The sequence below is a fragment of the Micromys minutus genome (genome assembly GCF_963924665.1).
Source record: "Micromys minutus genome assembly, chromosome: 1".
Classification (NCBI taxonomy): domain Eukaryota; kingdom Metazoa; phylum Chordata; class Mammalia; order Rodentia; family Muridae; genus Micromys; species Micromys minutus.
In genome coordinates, this window is record NC_137969.1 from 250,466,780 (window position 1) to 250,480,950 (window position 14,171).

Genomic DNA, 14,171 nt, shown 5'->3' on the forward strand with positions numbered 1-14,171 from the left:
GGTCCCACAGGACACTGCCTGCAGGTCCAGCAGGCTTCAGGGTCGCCCACAGCCCTCACCTGTGGGAATAAGCCTTCCTTTCTATCTCTCTTCCCTCATGAGACCCTGTCTGAGACATGCTGGGGTATTCCTGACTTCCAGGGTCTGTGGCATTCTTTGCTTTCCTTATTCCATAGCGACGGCCCTAATTTTACTTCATTCGGTCACTTCTTCGCTCACTATCATTCATACAACAAACCTGGGCGCCCGCTGTGTGCTGGGCTGCCACCAAGAGCAGTGCTGGAGATAGTAAGTGACTAAGACATGCTCAGCACCCTCCAGTCTCTGAGGCTGCAGGAGACATGGATATCAGCACCCCTGAGGCCAGGACTGTATCTCAAGTCAACTTCGCCCAGGACATTGAATTGACACACCTGTAGATCTCTCAAGGTTCCCTTCTGTCAAGAGCACCCCTGGATTCCTGTTTTTATAAGCTCCTACTTCTTGTTTCTCCTCTTGGCATCTGTAGGCCTTGGTTAACCTGATTTATCTAACCTAAGGGAAACCATTCGCCAGCCTTCCTTGGATAACATTAAACTTGTGCAGACAGTTTTGCACAGACTTACTATCTTACGGGAGGCTGGTCTCAGACAGCTTTAGTTCCTCTGCAACGCAGACTGTGTTCTAATCAGATGTGTTTCCTGGCCCGACATCCCCTGTCTTCTAACATTGCCAACAGAGCTGTATGGTGTTTACACTGTATGCCAGGATTAAGCACATAGAATGGAATCACTACGTAGAAGCAATAATCAAGTCTAGAAAGTCAGAATATGGATTGAGGGCCACTGAAGCGGCTGCCAGAGAACCCCCTCATGGGACCCCAAACTGAGTCCCGAGCCTTAGGTACTGGTCCAGAAGCAAGAGAACCGGGGGATCAGGAAAGGCGCAGTGAGGCAGGATTATGGGGGGGGGCTGCAAGACATGAGAGTCCTGAGTCCTTCCTAGGGATCCCAGTCACTAGGAAGGGGTGCAACATCTGGATGTCACCACCTAAGGACTGACCCCAGCGCTCTACCAGTTACAAAGCTGCCTTCTTGTTACTTGCTAACATCTGGCTTCCAGCCACACAGCACAAGACAAAGAGGGAGACAAGCAGCAGCCAGATGAGGGCAGTGGGGCTCGAGAGGCCTGATCAGCGCCCTGCTCAGCCAGTTTTGTTAAAGAAGCCTGCGGCATTTGACACTGTGCTTTGTTTTGTCTTAAAGTGTTCGAACGAAGCAGTGTTTGCTGCGGACTTCCACCCCACAGACACTAACATCATAGTCACCTGCGGAAAGTCACATCTCTACTTTTGGACCCTCGAAGGAAATTCCCTTAACAAGAAGCAAGGGTTGTTCGAGGTAAGCCGCACCTGCCGTTCAGTTTCTTCTGCGAGGCACCTGTGATGGGGTGGGTTATAAGGGAGCACTGAGATACTTCAGTCTTAGTGATTGTTTTGTGATAAATATGGAGGCACAGGAAAAGTGGTGCTCCCTTGGAGTTCCCCATACAGTTGGGAAGTCCTCCACATCTTGAAGATCTCCCCAGTAGTAAAATGGAAATAGAGGTCTAGACCTCCTGGTGGGGCAGCTAGCTGCAAGAAGCCTGTATCCAGGCACTGGTTGCTAAGGACTGGCAACCTGGCTTTGCTAAGGGGGGCAGGGGTCCTCTCATTCTGAAAGCTTGACAGCATTGCCCATCCCTCGTGTCCCCCTTGACACCACCCTGCTTGAATTATCTGCAGCTTCAGGATTCTCCGGCCATTGATTGCCCGGAAGTTGTTTCTTTTAGAGGAAGTAACCTGAAAGGATATGTCTCCTGACAGTACATAAAACTAAAAGCTCCCGACTCCATGGCTGACACCATCCAGCTGTGGTTGATGGGGCTCTAACTCACTAACACAAATAAAAGGATGTCTTCGGTAAATAATCTGCCCATGCACACTTACTACGTTCCACAGAAACAAGAGAAGCCAAAGTTTGTCCTTTGCGTGACGTTTTCTGAAAATGGTGACACCATTACTGGAGATTCAAGTGGCAACATCTTGGTGTGGGGAAAAGGTAATGAGCTATTCTCTTAAAGCCATTTGACGTTTTTGGTAATGTTGTAACTAAGACATTGGAAGTGGGGTTTATAGAAATGAGCTGTTGGAGTTACGTACAGGATGACTACTAAGTTCCCAGTTACATAGGTGTGTGGCTTTAATGAAACCATAAAGCAGAAAAAAAAAAACTGGGGAATGTTCAGAGGTTAGCTTTGCACGTACCGTTGTGAAGGGTTTTGTAAGGTTAGGATACTATGATAAAGTTAACCAATTCGCTAGAAGGGCTGTTAGGAAATTATAACGCAGAAGCTATTAATGGCTACATAATAGCAGTGACATATGTGGGTCACTATTCTGATCCACTTAGCATTTGACAAAAGTTACTGGAGTGCTAGAAGCGCCAATGCAGATGATGACGCATGCGCACAGGCACGAGACGCATGCGCACAGGCATGAGACGCGCACAGGCATGAGGCGCACGCGCACAGGTCAGCTAAAATGAGGTACAAGAACACAGATCAGACCTAAATTCCCTTACAGTTAGAGAGTGGAGAACCTCAGTCAGAGAAGAGGTGTCAGATAAGTCCCATGAGAATTCATGAGCATCTTCTGGGTTCAGGAAGATACACCCTCCTGTCTTTCTGTGTCTCAGAGTTGGGTCTGAGAAAGAAGGGAGACAAAGGCCGCCCAGTGTTACTTCAGAAGGGGAAGGTGATTTTTGTATTCCTCCTGTTCTTGGCACTTACTGTAGCAATGTCCATTTGATTTTAGAAGAACCCTGAAAGGTCAGCAGTAACCACATTCCACAAAGTGGGGAGATGAGTGTAGCCCGCTGGGGAGAAGGCGGGGTACACACGCAGTCCGTGTTCTGCACCACACAGCTTCCCTGACACCAGACTTTTCTCAATCACAGGACGATCCAGTTCACACATGCTGGGATTCTGAGAGCATCAAAAATTCAAGTTCTCCTTAGGAATGTATTAAAATAATGTCATAACTTACCAGAACACCTTTAACACGGACGGAAATGGGTCTCAGGAGTGGTCAGAGGCTAGCCTTTTGATTCCGCCCTGATAATGGGGGTTTTCCTGGCGTATTTAGGTACAAACCGGATAAGCTATGCAGTCCAAGGGGCCCACGAGGGAGGCATTTTTGCACTTTGTATGCTGAGAGACGGCACGCTGGTGTCCGGAGGAGGGAAGGACCGGCGGCTCATCTCCTGGAATGGAAACTATCAAAAGCTTCACAAAGCAGAGGTAAGCCACAGCTCGGACCCTGCACCTGTTAGTCTGATATCTTGGCTAGCGGTTTGCATTAGCTCAGAGTTCTGAGGGGGAGAAAATAGATGAATTTTTACGGGCGGCAACAGTCTTAGAAAAGTCGTAGAGGCGGTTTATTTACAAGTAAAACAAAAGGATCTGAAGCTATCGAGCACTTCCTGTGGCTCATTTCACCACCTAACGCTGTTTTCCCACGGAAGCCAGAGGTGAAAAGCCTGGCACCCAGCAGCCTCCCTGAAGTTTCCCCCTCTAGCTCCTGGTTATGAGCAGGCAGGCTGGGAAACTGGCACCAGTGTGTGGGGGTAGCCCTCTATCCCTAGCATGTGACCTGTAGGAGTTCTCCAGCTTCTGAGTCTCACACTGCCTGTTCATGGCGGTGTGATGTTGTGGTTCTCGGTAGAGAAAGGCTCTCACCTGAATATCAGCAGTCCCCTCCCTTTATGTGATGATTTGGTATTACGTCTTTATTTGTATGTTTGTGTGTGAGAGTGTGTGTGCATGTGGTATGTGTACACGTGTGTACATGCCCATGCGTACTCATGCACATACTGGTGGAGGCCAGATGAGGATGCTGGGGTGTCTGCTTCCTCACTCTCCTGAGTCTCTTGAGGCAGGGTCTCTCTCCTGTCTCCACCTACAGCCATGCTGGGGACATAGGTGTTGGACCTGCACTCAGGTCCTAGCGTTTGTTCAGTCTGTCTGTCCTCTTACCCATGGAGCGTCTCCCCAGCTGCTCATGAAGACCTTAATCTTGGTAACTTTTTTTTTCTTGCTATATGGTCCAGGATGACCGTAAACTCATGTGTAGCCGAAGCGTGCCTCAAACTCACAATGATATTCTTCTTCAGTCTTCTGAGTTCTGGATATGTTTGTCAAAACAACATGGCTTCGTTTTAAATACATACAGTTTGTAGTTGCTGTCTATGTCTCAGTTAGACTCAGCGCATTAGAGGCAGAGGCAGAGACTCTGTGAGTTCGAGGTCAGCCTGATCTACATAGAGAGTTCCAGGACAGCCAGGGCTATGTAGAAAGACCCCATTTCCAAAAAAAAAAAAAAAGAGGAGGAAGTGAAGGAGAAATGAACAGGGGCTGGACAGATGGCCCAGAGGTTAAGAGTGGTATTTGCTTTCGCAGAAGACCCAGGTTAAGTTCACAGCTTCCTATAACTCCAGTTAGAAAGACTCTGACACCCTCTTCTGGCTTCTGTAGGCACTGCATGCATATACATACATGTAGACAAACAATCATATATATATATATATATATATATATATATGTACATATGTATATATAATAAATAAATCTCTGAATAAAAAGAAGAAAAGAATCTGTGAGCAGTTATTATGCAAGGTTGAAGGGAGAGAAGGCATTTTATAAATAACAAGGTGATGTGAATTGTCAACTGGGAAAGTACTCCTTACATTATAACACACCATATTGGAGAATGAGAGAAAATTTATGTATTGATGGTACCGACTAATCTGGAGATTTGAAAGGTCTAAGAACTCATCATAGGGCAGGCCTGCATGGCTCATCATTGGCAAGGGAGTTTGGAAGACCTGGGGAAGTCACCTAGTTTAATCCCTGTCCCTTAATTGATCAGTGCCCTGAGAGCCATGGGGTGGGTGCTCACATTTCTGCAAGAAGCTCTTCATGTGTCTGTCTTACTGAACTGCATGGTGTGGCTTGTTCCTCAGTGTTACTGTAAGTGTTCATCCTTGAACTTGATGACGAAACCGTGTCAATTGAACCTGGACACGTGGTTTCCTGGACCTAAGGATTTTGTGTATGCTTGAAAAAAATCTCTGGCAAATCAGTTTGGACCCTGTTTCAGTTTGATTAGTTTTGTTTGTTTGTTTGGCTGTTGTTGTTGTTTTTAAGACAGTTTCTCTTTATAGCCCTGGCTGTCCTGAAATTCACTCTGTAGACCAGGTTGTCCCCAAACTCAGAGATCTTCCTCCTTTGCTTCCCGAGTGCTGGGATTAAAGGCGTGCTCACCAACACCTGGCCACATCTGGCTTTTTCCTGGGTTCCAGAGACCAAACTCTGATCCTTGCGGTTGCACTTAACAGTTTGGGCTAAAGCTTCGTCCTCTCTTTTTGTGATGTGGAATCTACTCTGTAGTTCAGACCAGCCTCGGACCCCAGTCCTCTCCGTTCAGCTTCCTGAGCATGAGGGGCTCAGCCTGTCAACACATGCACTACGGGCGGAGGCCATGCGGCAGGGCTGCCCGCTCTCACCTGGGTCTCACCACAGCCCCTGGGCTCTCCGGCTTGCTTCGGTGGAAGAGCACACTTTACTTTAGCAGACAGAAAGTAGCCGAACCTCCACACTCACCAACATGTGTGTGACCCTGTTCAAGGACCACTTCGAAGTTAAAGGAAGTCTTGGGAACTCTGACGTTTCTCAAGTCTTATCAACTACTGAGGTCTTATTAACTACTTGTTAACTATGCCTAACAAGTAGAGGACAGACTATCCCTCTCCTCCCCAAACTTTTTCCTTTTCATCAAAAAGTACTTTTAAGAAAAATTTTGTTGTTGCTGTTGTTTTTTGTTGTTGTTGTTTTTCTGGTTTTTTGCTCTTTTGTTTGTTGTTTTTGAGACAGAAACTCTCTGTCCCTGGCTGACCTAGAACTCACTATACAGACCAAGCTGGCCTCAAATTCACAGAAATCTGCCCGCCTCTGTCTCCCCAGTACTGTGACTAAAGGCCATTACGCTAAGACTTCATTCTGGCTGTTCATTTAAGATATTTAGAATGTTTCTAGTTTAAAAAGTACAGCTGAGTGCTTGCCAAGATTCAAAAGGTGCTAAGTACCACCTCTAGCTCCTCTCTCAGGCAAACACCTATGCACACTTGAGTGTGCACACATACGCAGTTTGGGATTTTGATCACTGGCTGTGGTATCTGTATGACTGATCCCCTCTTCTGGGTGCATTTATAAAGCCTGTCATAAGAGCTGTTGTATGGCTCCAATACTGTTAATGCCTGAGCAAAATGCTGGTGTACATCTATAATCCTAGCACTTGGGAGACAGAATCAGGAGGACTGCCTGAGATTGAGGCCAGCCTAGCTTGCATAGTAAGTTCAGGGCTAGCCTGAACTACGTAATGATACTTTCTCTTAAAAAACTCAAACAACAACAAAAACCAATTGGATGAAATCTTAAGTCTTTGCGTGTGACTTTTCCCTACACAGATTCCTGAGCAGTTTGGCCCAATACGGACAGTGGCTGAAGGGAAAGGCAATGTCATCTTGATTGGCACCACTAGAAACTTTGTCCTGCAAGGCACCTTGTCGGGGGACTTTACACCCATCACTCAGGTACTGTCAGCATGATCAGGTATCAGGCATGTCACCATTAACATGGACACATGTGAGTTTCCCAGTGAGGCAACCTTCCTCTTCAGAGCTGTGCTTCCTGTCATGACTGGGCTTGGGAGGAAAGAGCCTATGACGAGGTCCTTCGGGGGTCTCGTGGTGATGGAGGGATCTGAGCCCACCCGTCTTGGTTCTCTTGTAGGGTCACACGGACGAGCTCTGGGGGCTGGCCATCCATGCGTCCAAACCTCAGTTCTTGACCTGTGGACATGACAAACATGCCACTCTCTGGGACGCTGTCGGTCACCGGCCCGTCTGGGACAAAATCATAGAGGTGGGTGTGAACGCGCCATTTCCCTTTCCCTATAAAAACTCACCTGGGGCGCACTTTTGTAGGATACCAACAGATGTCTAAAAGCAACGGTTTCCCGGCGACAGCAGCAAGTTGTCGTTTCCGAGCGGGGTTGTCAGAGCTCCTGAGAGCAGGGTCTTAATGGAGCAAAATGTTGCAAAGCCCCGTGAACGGCCCTGCCCCGTGGTGGCACATCTTACACAGGGTTACGAGCCACACTGAGACTGGGCACTGTCGTTCATGCCTCTCTGGGGTTTGCTGGCAAAGGCAGAGCGAGCATTCACTTTGAACTTCGGGGAGACACAGATTTCTTACCACCGTGTAAGAATTCCCTTCCCCTGCACGAAGTCAGGCTCGTATTCCTGAGCTGTTGGCGCACCAGGCTGTGAATGCATTGTACCCTCCTGCCCTGCGGCTTGAAGAACTCTAGTCTTGCTCTGACTCTATTGGTCAGGAAATGGGGAACAGAGTGGCTGAGTGACTCGTAAAGGCCACTGGGTTAGAGAGTGGTGGCTAGGGGACGGCTCTGTGACTGAGGGCACTGGCTGTCCTTGCAGGGGACTGTGTTCAGTTCCCGGCACATGACGGTTTGCAAACATCTATAACTCCAGTTCCAGGATACCCGACACCTTTTTCTGATCTCTGGGGTTACCAGGCATACACACTGATGCACTTACATACGTGCAGGGAAAACACTTGTACACGTAAAAAGTAAGTGGCTTATCCGCCCAGCTCAGACTGACTCCCAAACCCAGGCTGTGTTGTTCCATCACACCACCGTGAATCGCAGACAGCCTCGCCTGGTTACTTGTATCCTGACAAAATCACGCGCCCCGTATAAGGAAACAGCCCCCTTTGCAGTACCCAGGACCATCCCTTTATTCCCTGCAAAGCTGCTGGTATTTTCCACAGCCCAGGACTAGGTCTGGCTCCCCTGTCTTCCACTTTCAGAGAAGGCTGCCCCTGGGTTCTTGTCACTGCGTCCAGCTGAGCACCAGAGTAGAAGGCCCAAGGGTAGACCACAGCAGAGGTCATCAGGGAGAGCGGCACCCTTGTGGTTCTGTGGTCATGGCTACCAGTTAAGTGCCTGACATTTCGCCTCCCTGCCCTTTGCCAGACAGCTAACTGCTCTGGCCTAACATGGGACCAGGCCTAGAAACCAGCCCTGCACTGCCCTAGGCCCTCTGTCCACCCTCTCCCAGACTTTGGATGGGAGCCCTTAGTCTCTCCATATGAAAGCAGCTATGTGGTTCAGGTGAGCTTGTTCACAGAAACAGCTTGTTGGGTTTGGTCAAGGGCACTAGGGTTCTGCCAGCATATTGGCAGCACCAGGTGCAGTGATAACTACCTCCTTTGGAAGTGGTCAAAGATGGTGTGACTGGTGTCTGGAGTCTCTGTCTGCTCTTGTGGTTTATGTTTATCAAGTAGCATCTCTGCGGCTCCAATTTCCACTCCTGCCCTGGCGGTGGTCAGCGGTCGCGTTCCCAGATAAACGAGCCCAGGAGTCAGTGACACGTCCGGATGCACAAAGTACGGCACAGAAAAGGGCACTCACCTGCCTGCCTTCTGTGATGATTATAGGATAGACTATAGGGTGGACAGAGAAATTGCAAAGGCAGGCCCATGTTGTGATTGACGTGTGACAGGGACCCAAGAGGGACTGCATTTCTTGTAGGGAGAAAAGAGGCTTTTCGGACAGCCGTGGAGTCCGAGAAGAACATTGCACGCGTGGGGGTTGTGCTGTCTTCCTGTCTCTGACCGTATATTTACACTCCTTTTAAAATGTTTTAGGATCCAGCTCAGTCCTCTGGTTTTCATCCTTCGGGGTCTGTGGTTGCAGTCGGGACACTGACTGGGAGGTAAGCGCCCCGCCCCGCCCCGCCCCGCCCCGCCCCCTGCTGCCTAGGAACAGCCTATACTTGCAGAGTTGTGGAGAGCAGCTAGGTGTGGGGAAGGCGCAGGGCAGCTTCGGCCTCATCTTGTTAGTTCCAGTCATTTGCTGAGAATTCAGTCAAAACCCAAAAGCGAAACAGAGTCCTTCCCATTTGAAACCGTGAGGAAAACTGGACCTGTCAACATGTCTCCTTCCCAGCCCCACACCCCCACCCCAACTGCCTCCCGAGGCTCTAGGGAGCTCCCAGAATCCTGCTCTGGAGCGGTGGTTGTCAACCTGTGTGATAGGTCTTGACCTCCAAAGCCCACAGGAAAGCACGGATATTTATGTTATGGTTCTTAACGGTACCACAGTTACAGTTACGGTTTGGGCCATCACAACACGAGGAACTGTTAAAGGGTCAAACGGTTAGGCTGGTCGAGAAACCACCACCCAATAGCCTACAGCAGGAGCCTCAGCTTTTGAAATGGGCGAGAATACATTCCAAGGCACCAACCAACAAGGCCCGCTTTCTCGGCTAGAGGGACATTCAGCCCTGTAGAAAGTCCCCAGATCCGGGGCCTCACGTTCAGACTCGGTTTCCCCTCACCAGCCTCCTCTCACAGGGCGGGCAGTAGGTCTGCGTTTGCTCGATGGCCTCTGCAGGGCTGCCCGGTGGGTGATCGCAGCGGCTGGCATCATTGTTGGGCAGTGCTTGGCTATGCTGCGTAGTCTGACTTAGTTGAGCAGCCTTCAAGGGATGTGGTCCAAGACCCCTGCTGGATGTCTGGAACCCCAAATAACCTAGCTCTCTCAACACATGCCTGTGACAAGACTGTGTCATTCGGCCCAGAGAGAGCTGAACACCAGTAACTAATAGTCAGAGGAGCCACTGTGACCGGAGACATTCTGTTCATATGGTTGTGTGTAGGGAGTCAGATGACTCAGTTCCTTATAGAGATGATGTGAATCGGATGATGTCTTTGGACAGACTCAGTGTAAAACTTGTGAAAAAAAAATGTCTGGATCTTTCCACTCAGTTTTCAGGTTTTTAGTTGGCGAAGGGCAAGTGGAATGATAGTAAACAATACCCTGGCTGAGGAGGGACCGAGTGTATGTTCTAAGATATTCCCTCCCATAGTCCTTTGTAAAAACAAACTAACAAAAACCAAGCAAACAAAACATTCCACTACGAATCTGCATTCCTCCATGTGGGGTTTATGAAGATAACCACTAATGCTTGTGGGGGTTCTGGGGAGACGGGTCAGCAATTAAGAGCACAGACGGCTCTTTGAGAGGACCCCTGGAATCCAATCAGGCAGCTCACGACCATTTGAAGGATGTAACTCCTTCTCCTGGGAGATCTGGTGCCCTCTGCTGGTATCATGTGGTACTGCACTTGTGTACAAAAGGCCACACACAGGCTCACTCTTATACACACATAGGGACTCACCCACAAGTCTACACACCATGTTCCATTCACCTGTCTTTGAGACATCAAAGGTTTAATTCAGTAAGCCCTACAAGATAAACACCACTGTCCTCTATCTGCTGACAGATGGCATGAGATAGAATAATATCCTGGTATGAAATGGATGTGACAGGTGACCTAATGCTCTGGCTAACCCTAGCCCACGTGTTCCGTGCCAGCCTCAGTTAGGTCAGTGCCATGTCTAAGGTTAACGGTTGTCACAGATGCAAGAAATCCCAGCCGGAAGCTCCATCTAAGTCCCTTGAGCTCCCCTGGGTGGGTAGTTAGGTCCAGAATGGTAGTAGGTTACAGCATCCTGTGTCTGTCATCCGGGTCTCAGACCACATGGCCTGTGAGCTCCATCACTCTGACACTTGACCCGCCATTTTCCGCTCCTCACCCTGGACCAGAGTTCTAGAGCTGCCACCTCATGCCCACGGCTCTCTGCTACAACCTCCTACAGGCCCAGGTGTCGGGTGGCAGGCTCGCACAACTTCCCGCCCATGGCTTTCCCACTTCCCACGTGCAAACAAGGCCCCCGAGAAAGCCATCGGTGCTGACTTCTGAAGAGCTCCGAGCGGTTGTCAGTGTGCCGTTCCTTTCTGCAGAGAGAGCTGGCGTGTGTGTGTGTGTGTGTGTGTGTGTGTGTGTGTTTTCTTGAGTAAGAGCTGAGTGGGTTTACACAGCCCCGCGATGAACTGTTGGAATAGCCTTGCACTTCACCAAGCAGCTCACAGCGTGTCTCTCATGTTCACAACAGGTGGTTTGTGTTTGACACGGAAACTAAGGACCTGGTCACTGTCCACACGGATGGAAACGAGCAGCTATCTGTGATGCGGTATTCTCCAGGTCAGCATACAGCTTTTAAATCCTCACAGACAATGCAACTTTGTACAGGAAACAAGTGGACAGAGACCCACCTAGGGAAACTTACTTAAGCATGCGGTGTGTAGGGTTCACTAGACAGAGAACCTTCACGTCACCGTGCAAGTGTGTTTTAACTTTGCAGTACAAATCCCTCACCCCTCTGTTCCTCTTTCTGGTTTTTTGACACAGGATTTCTCTGTGTAGCCCTGGCTGCCCTGGAACTCACTCTGTGGACCAGGCTAGCCTGAAACTCACAGATCCACCTGCCTCTGCCTCCCCAGTGCTGGGATTAAAGGCCTGCGGCACTACATTCAGTTTGTCTCACAGAAAACCCCAAACACAGAATTAGACAGGGTGTCAGGGTGAGTCCCCACCTCATTACCACGTGGAAGGGTCACTCGGCTGCCTTCGTGTCCCTCCAAGACACGTGTCATTAGCACATTACAAACGTGTAGTTGAGAGGTTCCTGGGGTAGGGGAGACAGCTCGAACCACAGTGTGGGTCATGCAGGTGTGAGTTCCAATGATCTGTCCCCCAGCCCTTCTGGTAAGTTTATTCTTCTAGACTTTTTCTTGTTCTTTTTATGTTATTGCAAATGAAAATTTTCTGAATTTTTTCAGATGATTGGTTGCTTGTATGTAACAATAAAATTGAATTTTGCTTATGGCTCTTACATATGCTCACCTTTCTAAACTCTAATGAGTTTTAGGGGTGGAGAGTGTCATGTAATATATGTATACGCATGTATGTGTGTAGACATGTATAGTTTGTACGTGTTCATTCAAAGGTGTGATTTGTATATATATGTGTGGAATGTATAGTTTGTATAATGTATGTATGTGTATATGTATATGTTTTTGTGGTTTGTGTATATGGGTACGTATGTATGTGGTATGTGTGTGTCTGGGTGGTATGTGTGGATGTGTGTGTGATGTATGTATGTGTGTACTGTGGTGCATGTGTAGGTATGGTTTGCGTATATTTATATATACAATGTTACATCATCTGCGAATAAGTTTTCTGTGTCTTTGGCTCTAGAAGCCTTTACATCTCTTTCCCTGCATGGCTGGTTCAGTCATGCGTTGGCTGGGCTGGCCAGGGCGCCGCTCTGGGTTTGCTCTTATGATTTCCTCTTCAGGGACAGAGGTGCCATTTATCACAAGAACATCTCTGTTATTCTCAGCACACGAAGTTTTGGGACTTGTCAGATGCTTTTCTACACCTGTGAAGATGGGAGATGTGGGAAAAACCGAACCTGGTGTGGTAGCACTCAGTAGCACTAGTCCCAGCACTCAGGAGGCAGAGGCAGGATTTGCTCTGGGAGTTCAAGCCCAGTCTAGTTTACATAGGGAGATACAGGGCAGTCAGGGCTACACAGCAAGGCCCCGTCTTAAAAAATGTGGAGCGTTATTACCTTTCCAACATTCAACCAACTTTACGTCCCTCAGGACTTTTCTACGTTGTTCCTATTTCATGAAGGATTTTGCATTTCAGTTTGTGAGGAGTGTTACTGTGATGTCATCATTAGGAAAATGTTATTGGCTTTATAGAGTGTGATGAGGCACGTCCCTCCTGTTTTCTGAGTTTGTGAAGTGTAATTATAGGAAGGAGAAAGAGAGGGAGGGAGGGATGGAGGGAGGGAGGAAGAGAGGGAGAGAAGAAGAGAGAGGCAGAGACAGAGACTTGCTATGTAGCCCAGCCTGGAACTCACCTTCTTATGCCTTAAACCTTCCAAGTCCTGGGAGTCCAGGCCTGTATCGTTGCACATACTGAATATTCATTAGCCATTTGACAGAATTCACATGAATTCAGTGAAACCATAGAGATGTGCTTTGTGGAGGGTTTGTGTTTGTGTGTGCACTTTGGTTTGGCCTGGAGGCAGGGTCTTGATAAGTAATCATCACCGGTAGGACACTTGGCTTCGGTAGCCTGTACCAGCCTCAGGCTTCTAGCAATCCATCCTGCCTGGTGAGACAGTGGGTGTGCACCACACACCCAGCTTCCGGGAGGTTTTTAACAGCTGAGTTAGTGCCTTTAAAAGATGTAATTTTATTCTGGGTCTCTTGTTTCTTCCAGGCAGTTTGGTGATACGGGTCTATTTGGAACTGTCTTTGTCTGCATTACATAATTTGTGAGCACCGACATGTACAGTACTTGATTATAACCTTGTGGTTTATCCAAGGCTGCCTGCGAGTAGCCTGTCTCTCATTCCTGATGCTGGAAACTGATCCCCCCCATTGTGTCAGTCATCTAGAGAAAGCCTCTTCAATCTTGCTGAATTCTTGTTTCAAAGAGCCAATTCTGTATGACACTAGCGTGTTTAGTTCCATGTGACCCTGGCAGGACTTAGTTCCGCGTGACACTGGTGGGCTTTCTTCTTATCTTTCTGGGATTCATTTCCTTTTTCCTGTCTATGTTTTATTTATGTTGAGTTTCTGCTTTTCAGCTTCTGAAGGCAAACACACAGGTTATTTATGGGATAGCGTTCCTTCCTGGTACAGATGCCTGAAGCTATAAATCCCCCTCTCGCCGCCTAAGCCAGACGTTTGACGCGTATCCTCAGCTCACAGATACTTCCTAGTTCCCCACGCGCTTTCTGCTTTCAGCCTTTTATTGACTCCGTGTGAGTTTCACACCATGCGCCTCAGCCTCAGCACCTCCCCATCCCCTTCTCTCTCTGCCCTCAAAACCTCCTCCCCACCCCAATAAAATAAAAACAACCAAAAATAAATAAACAAAACAAAAGTGTAGAAGATATCTCTCCACTGAAGCCATGGAAGCTGTATCATCAGAGTACGCCCCACAGCCTGACATGAACGCTTCTCTAGGCCGCCCTCTGGGGTCTGAAGCTCTACAGTAGGTGCGAGAGAACCTCATCCTGCATCCTGTCATCCTCAGAAGTTGCCCATGTGAGCAGGGCCTGCGTTTCCACTTCTCTGTTAT

The 14,171-nt window shown here is 48.5% G+C and overlaps 1 protein-coding gene across 5 annotated transcripts in view; it reads left to right on the forward strand.

Moving 5' to 3' along the window:
* Positions 1 to 14,171, forward strand: part of EML1 (EMAP like 1) — a 153,273-nt gene that overhangs the window by 131,770 nt on the left and 7,332 nt on the right. For all 5 annotated transcript variants that reach the window (XM_080916637.1, XM_080916638.1, XM_080916639.1 and 2 more), the window contains 7 exons: positions 1,245 to 1,379; positions 1,979 to 2,078; positions 3,164 to 3,318; positions 6,543 to 6,668; positions 6,868 to 6,999; positions 8,809 to 8,876; positions 11,122 to 11,210. In XM_080916637.1, coding sequence (XP_080772763.1) covers positions 1,245 to 1,379; positions 1,979 to 2,078; positions 3,164 to 3,318; positions 6,543 to 6,668; positions 6,868 to 6,999; positions 8,809 to 8,876; positions 11,122 to 11,210 — 805 coding nt within the window. The remainder of the gene's footprint in view (positions 1 to 1,244; positions 1,380 to 1,978; positions 2,079 to 3,163; positions 3,319 to 6,542; positions 6,669 to 6,867; positions 7,000 to 8,808; positions 8,877 to 11,121; positions 11,211 to 14,171) is intronic.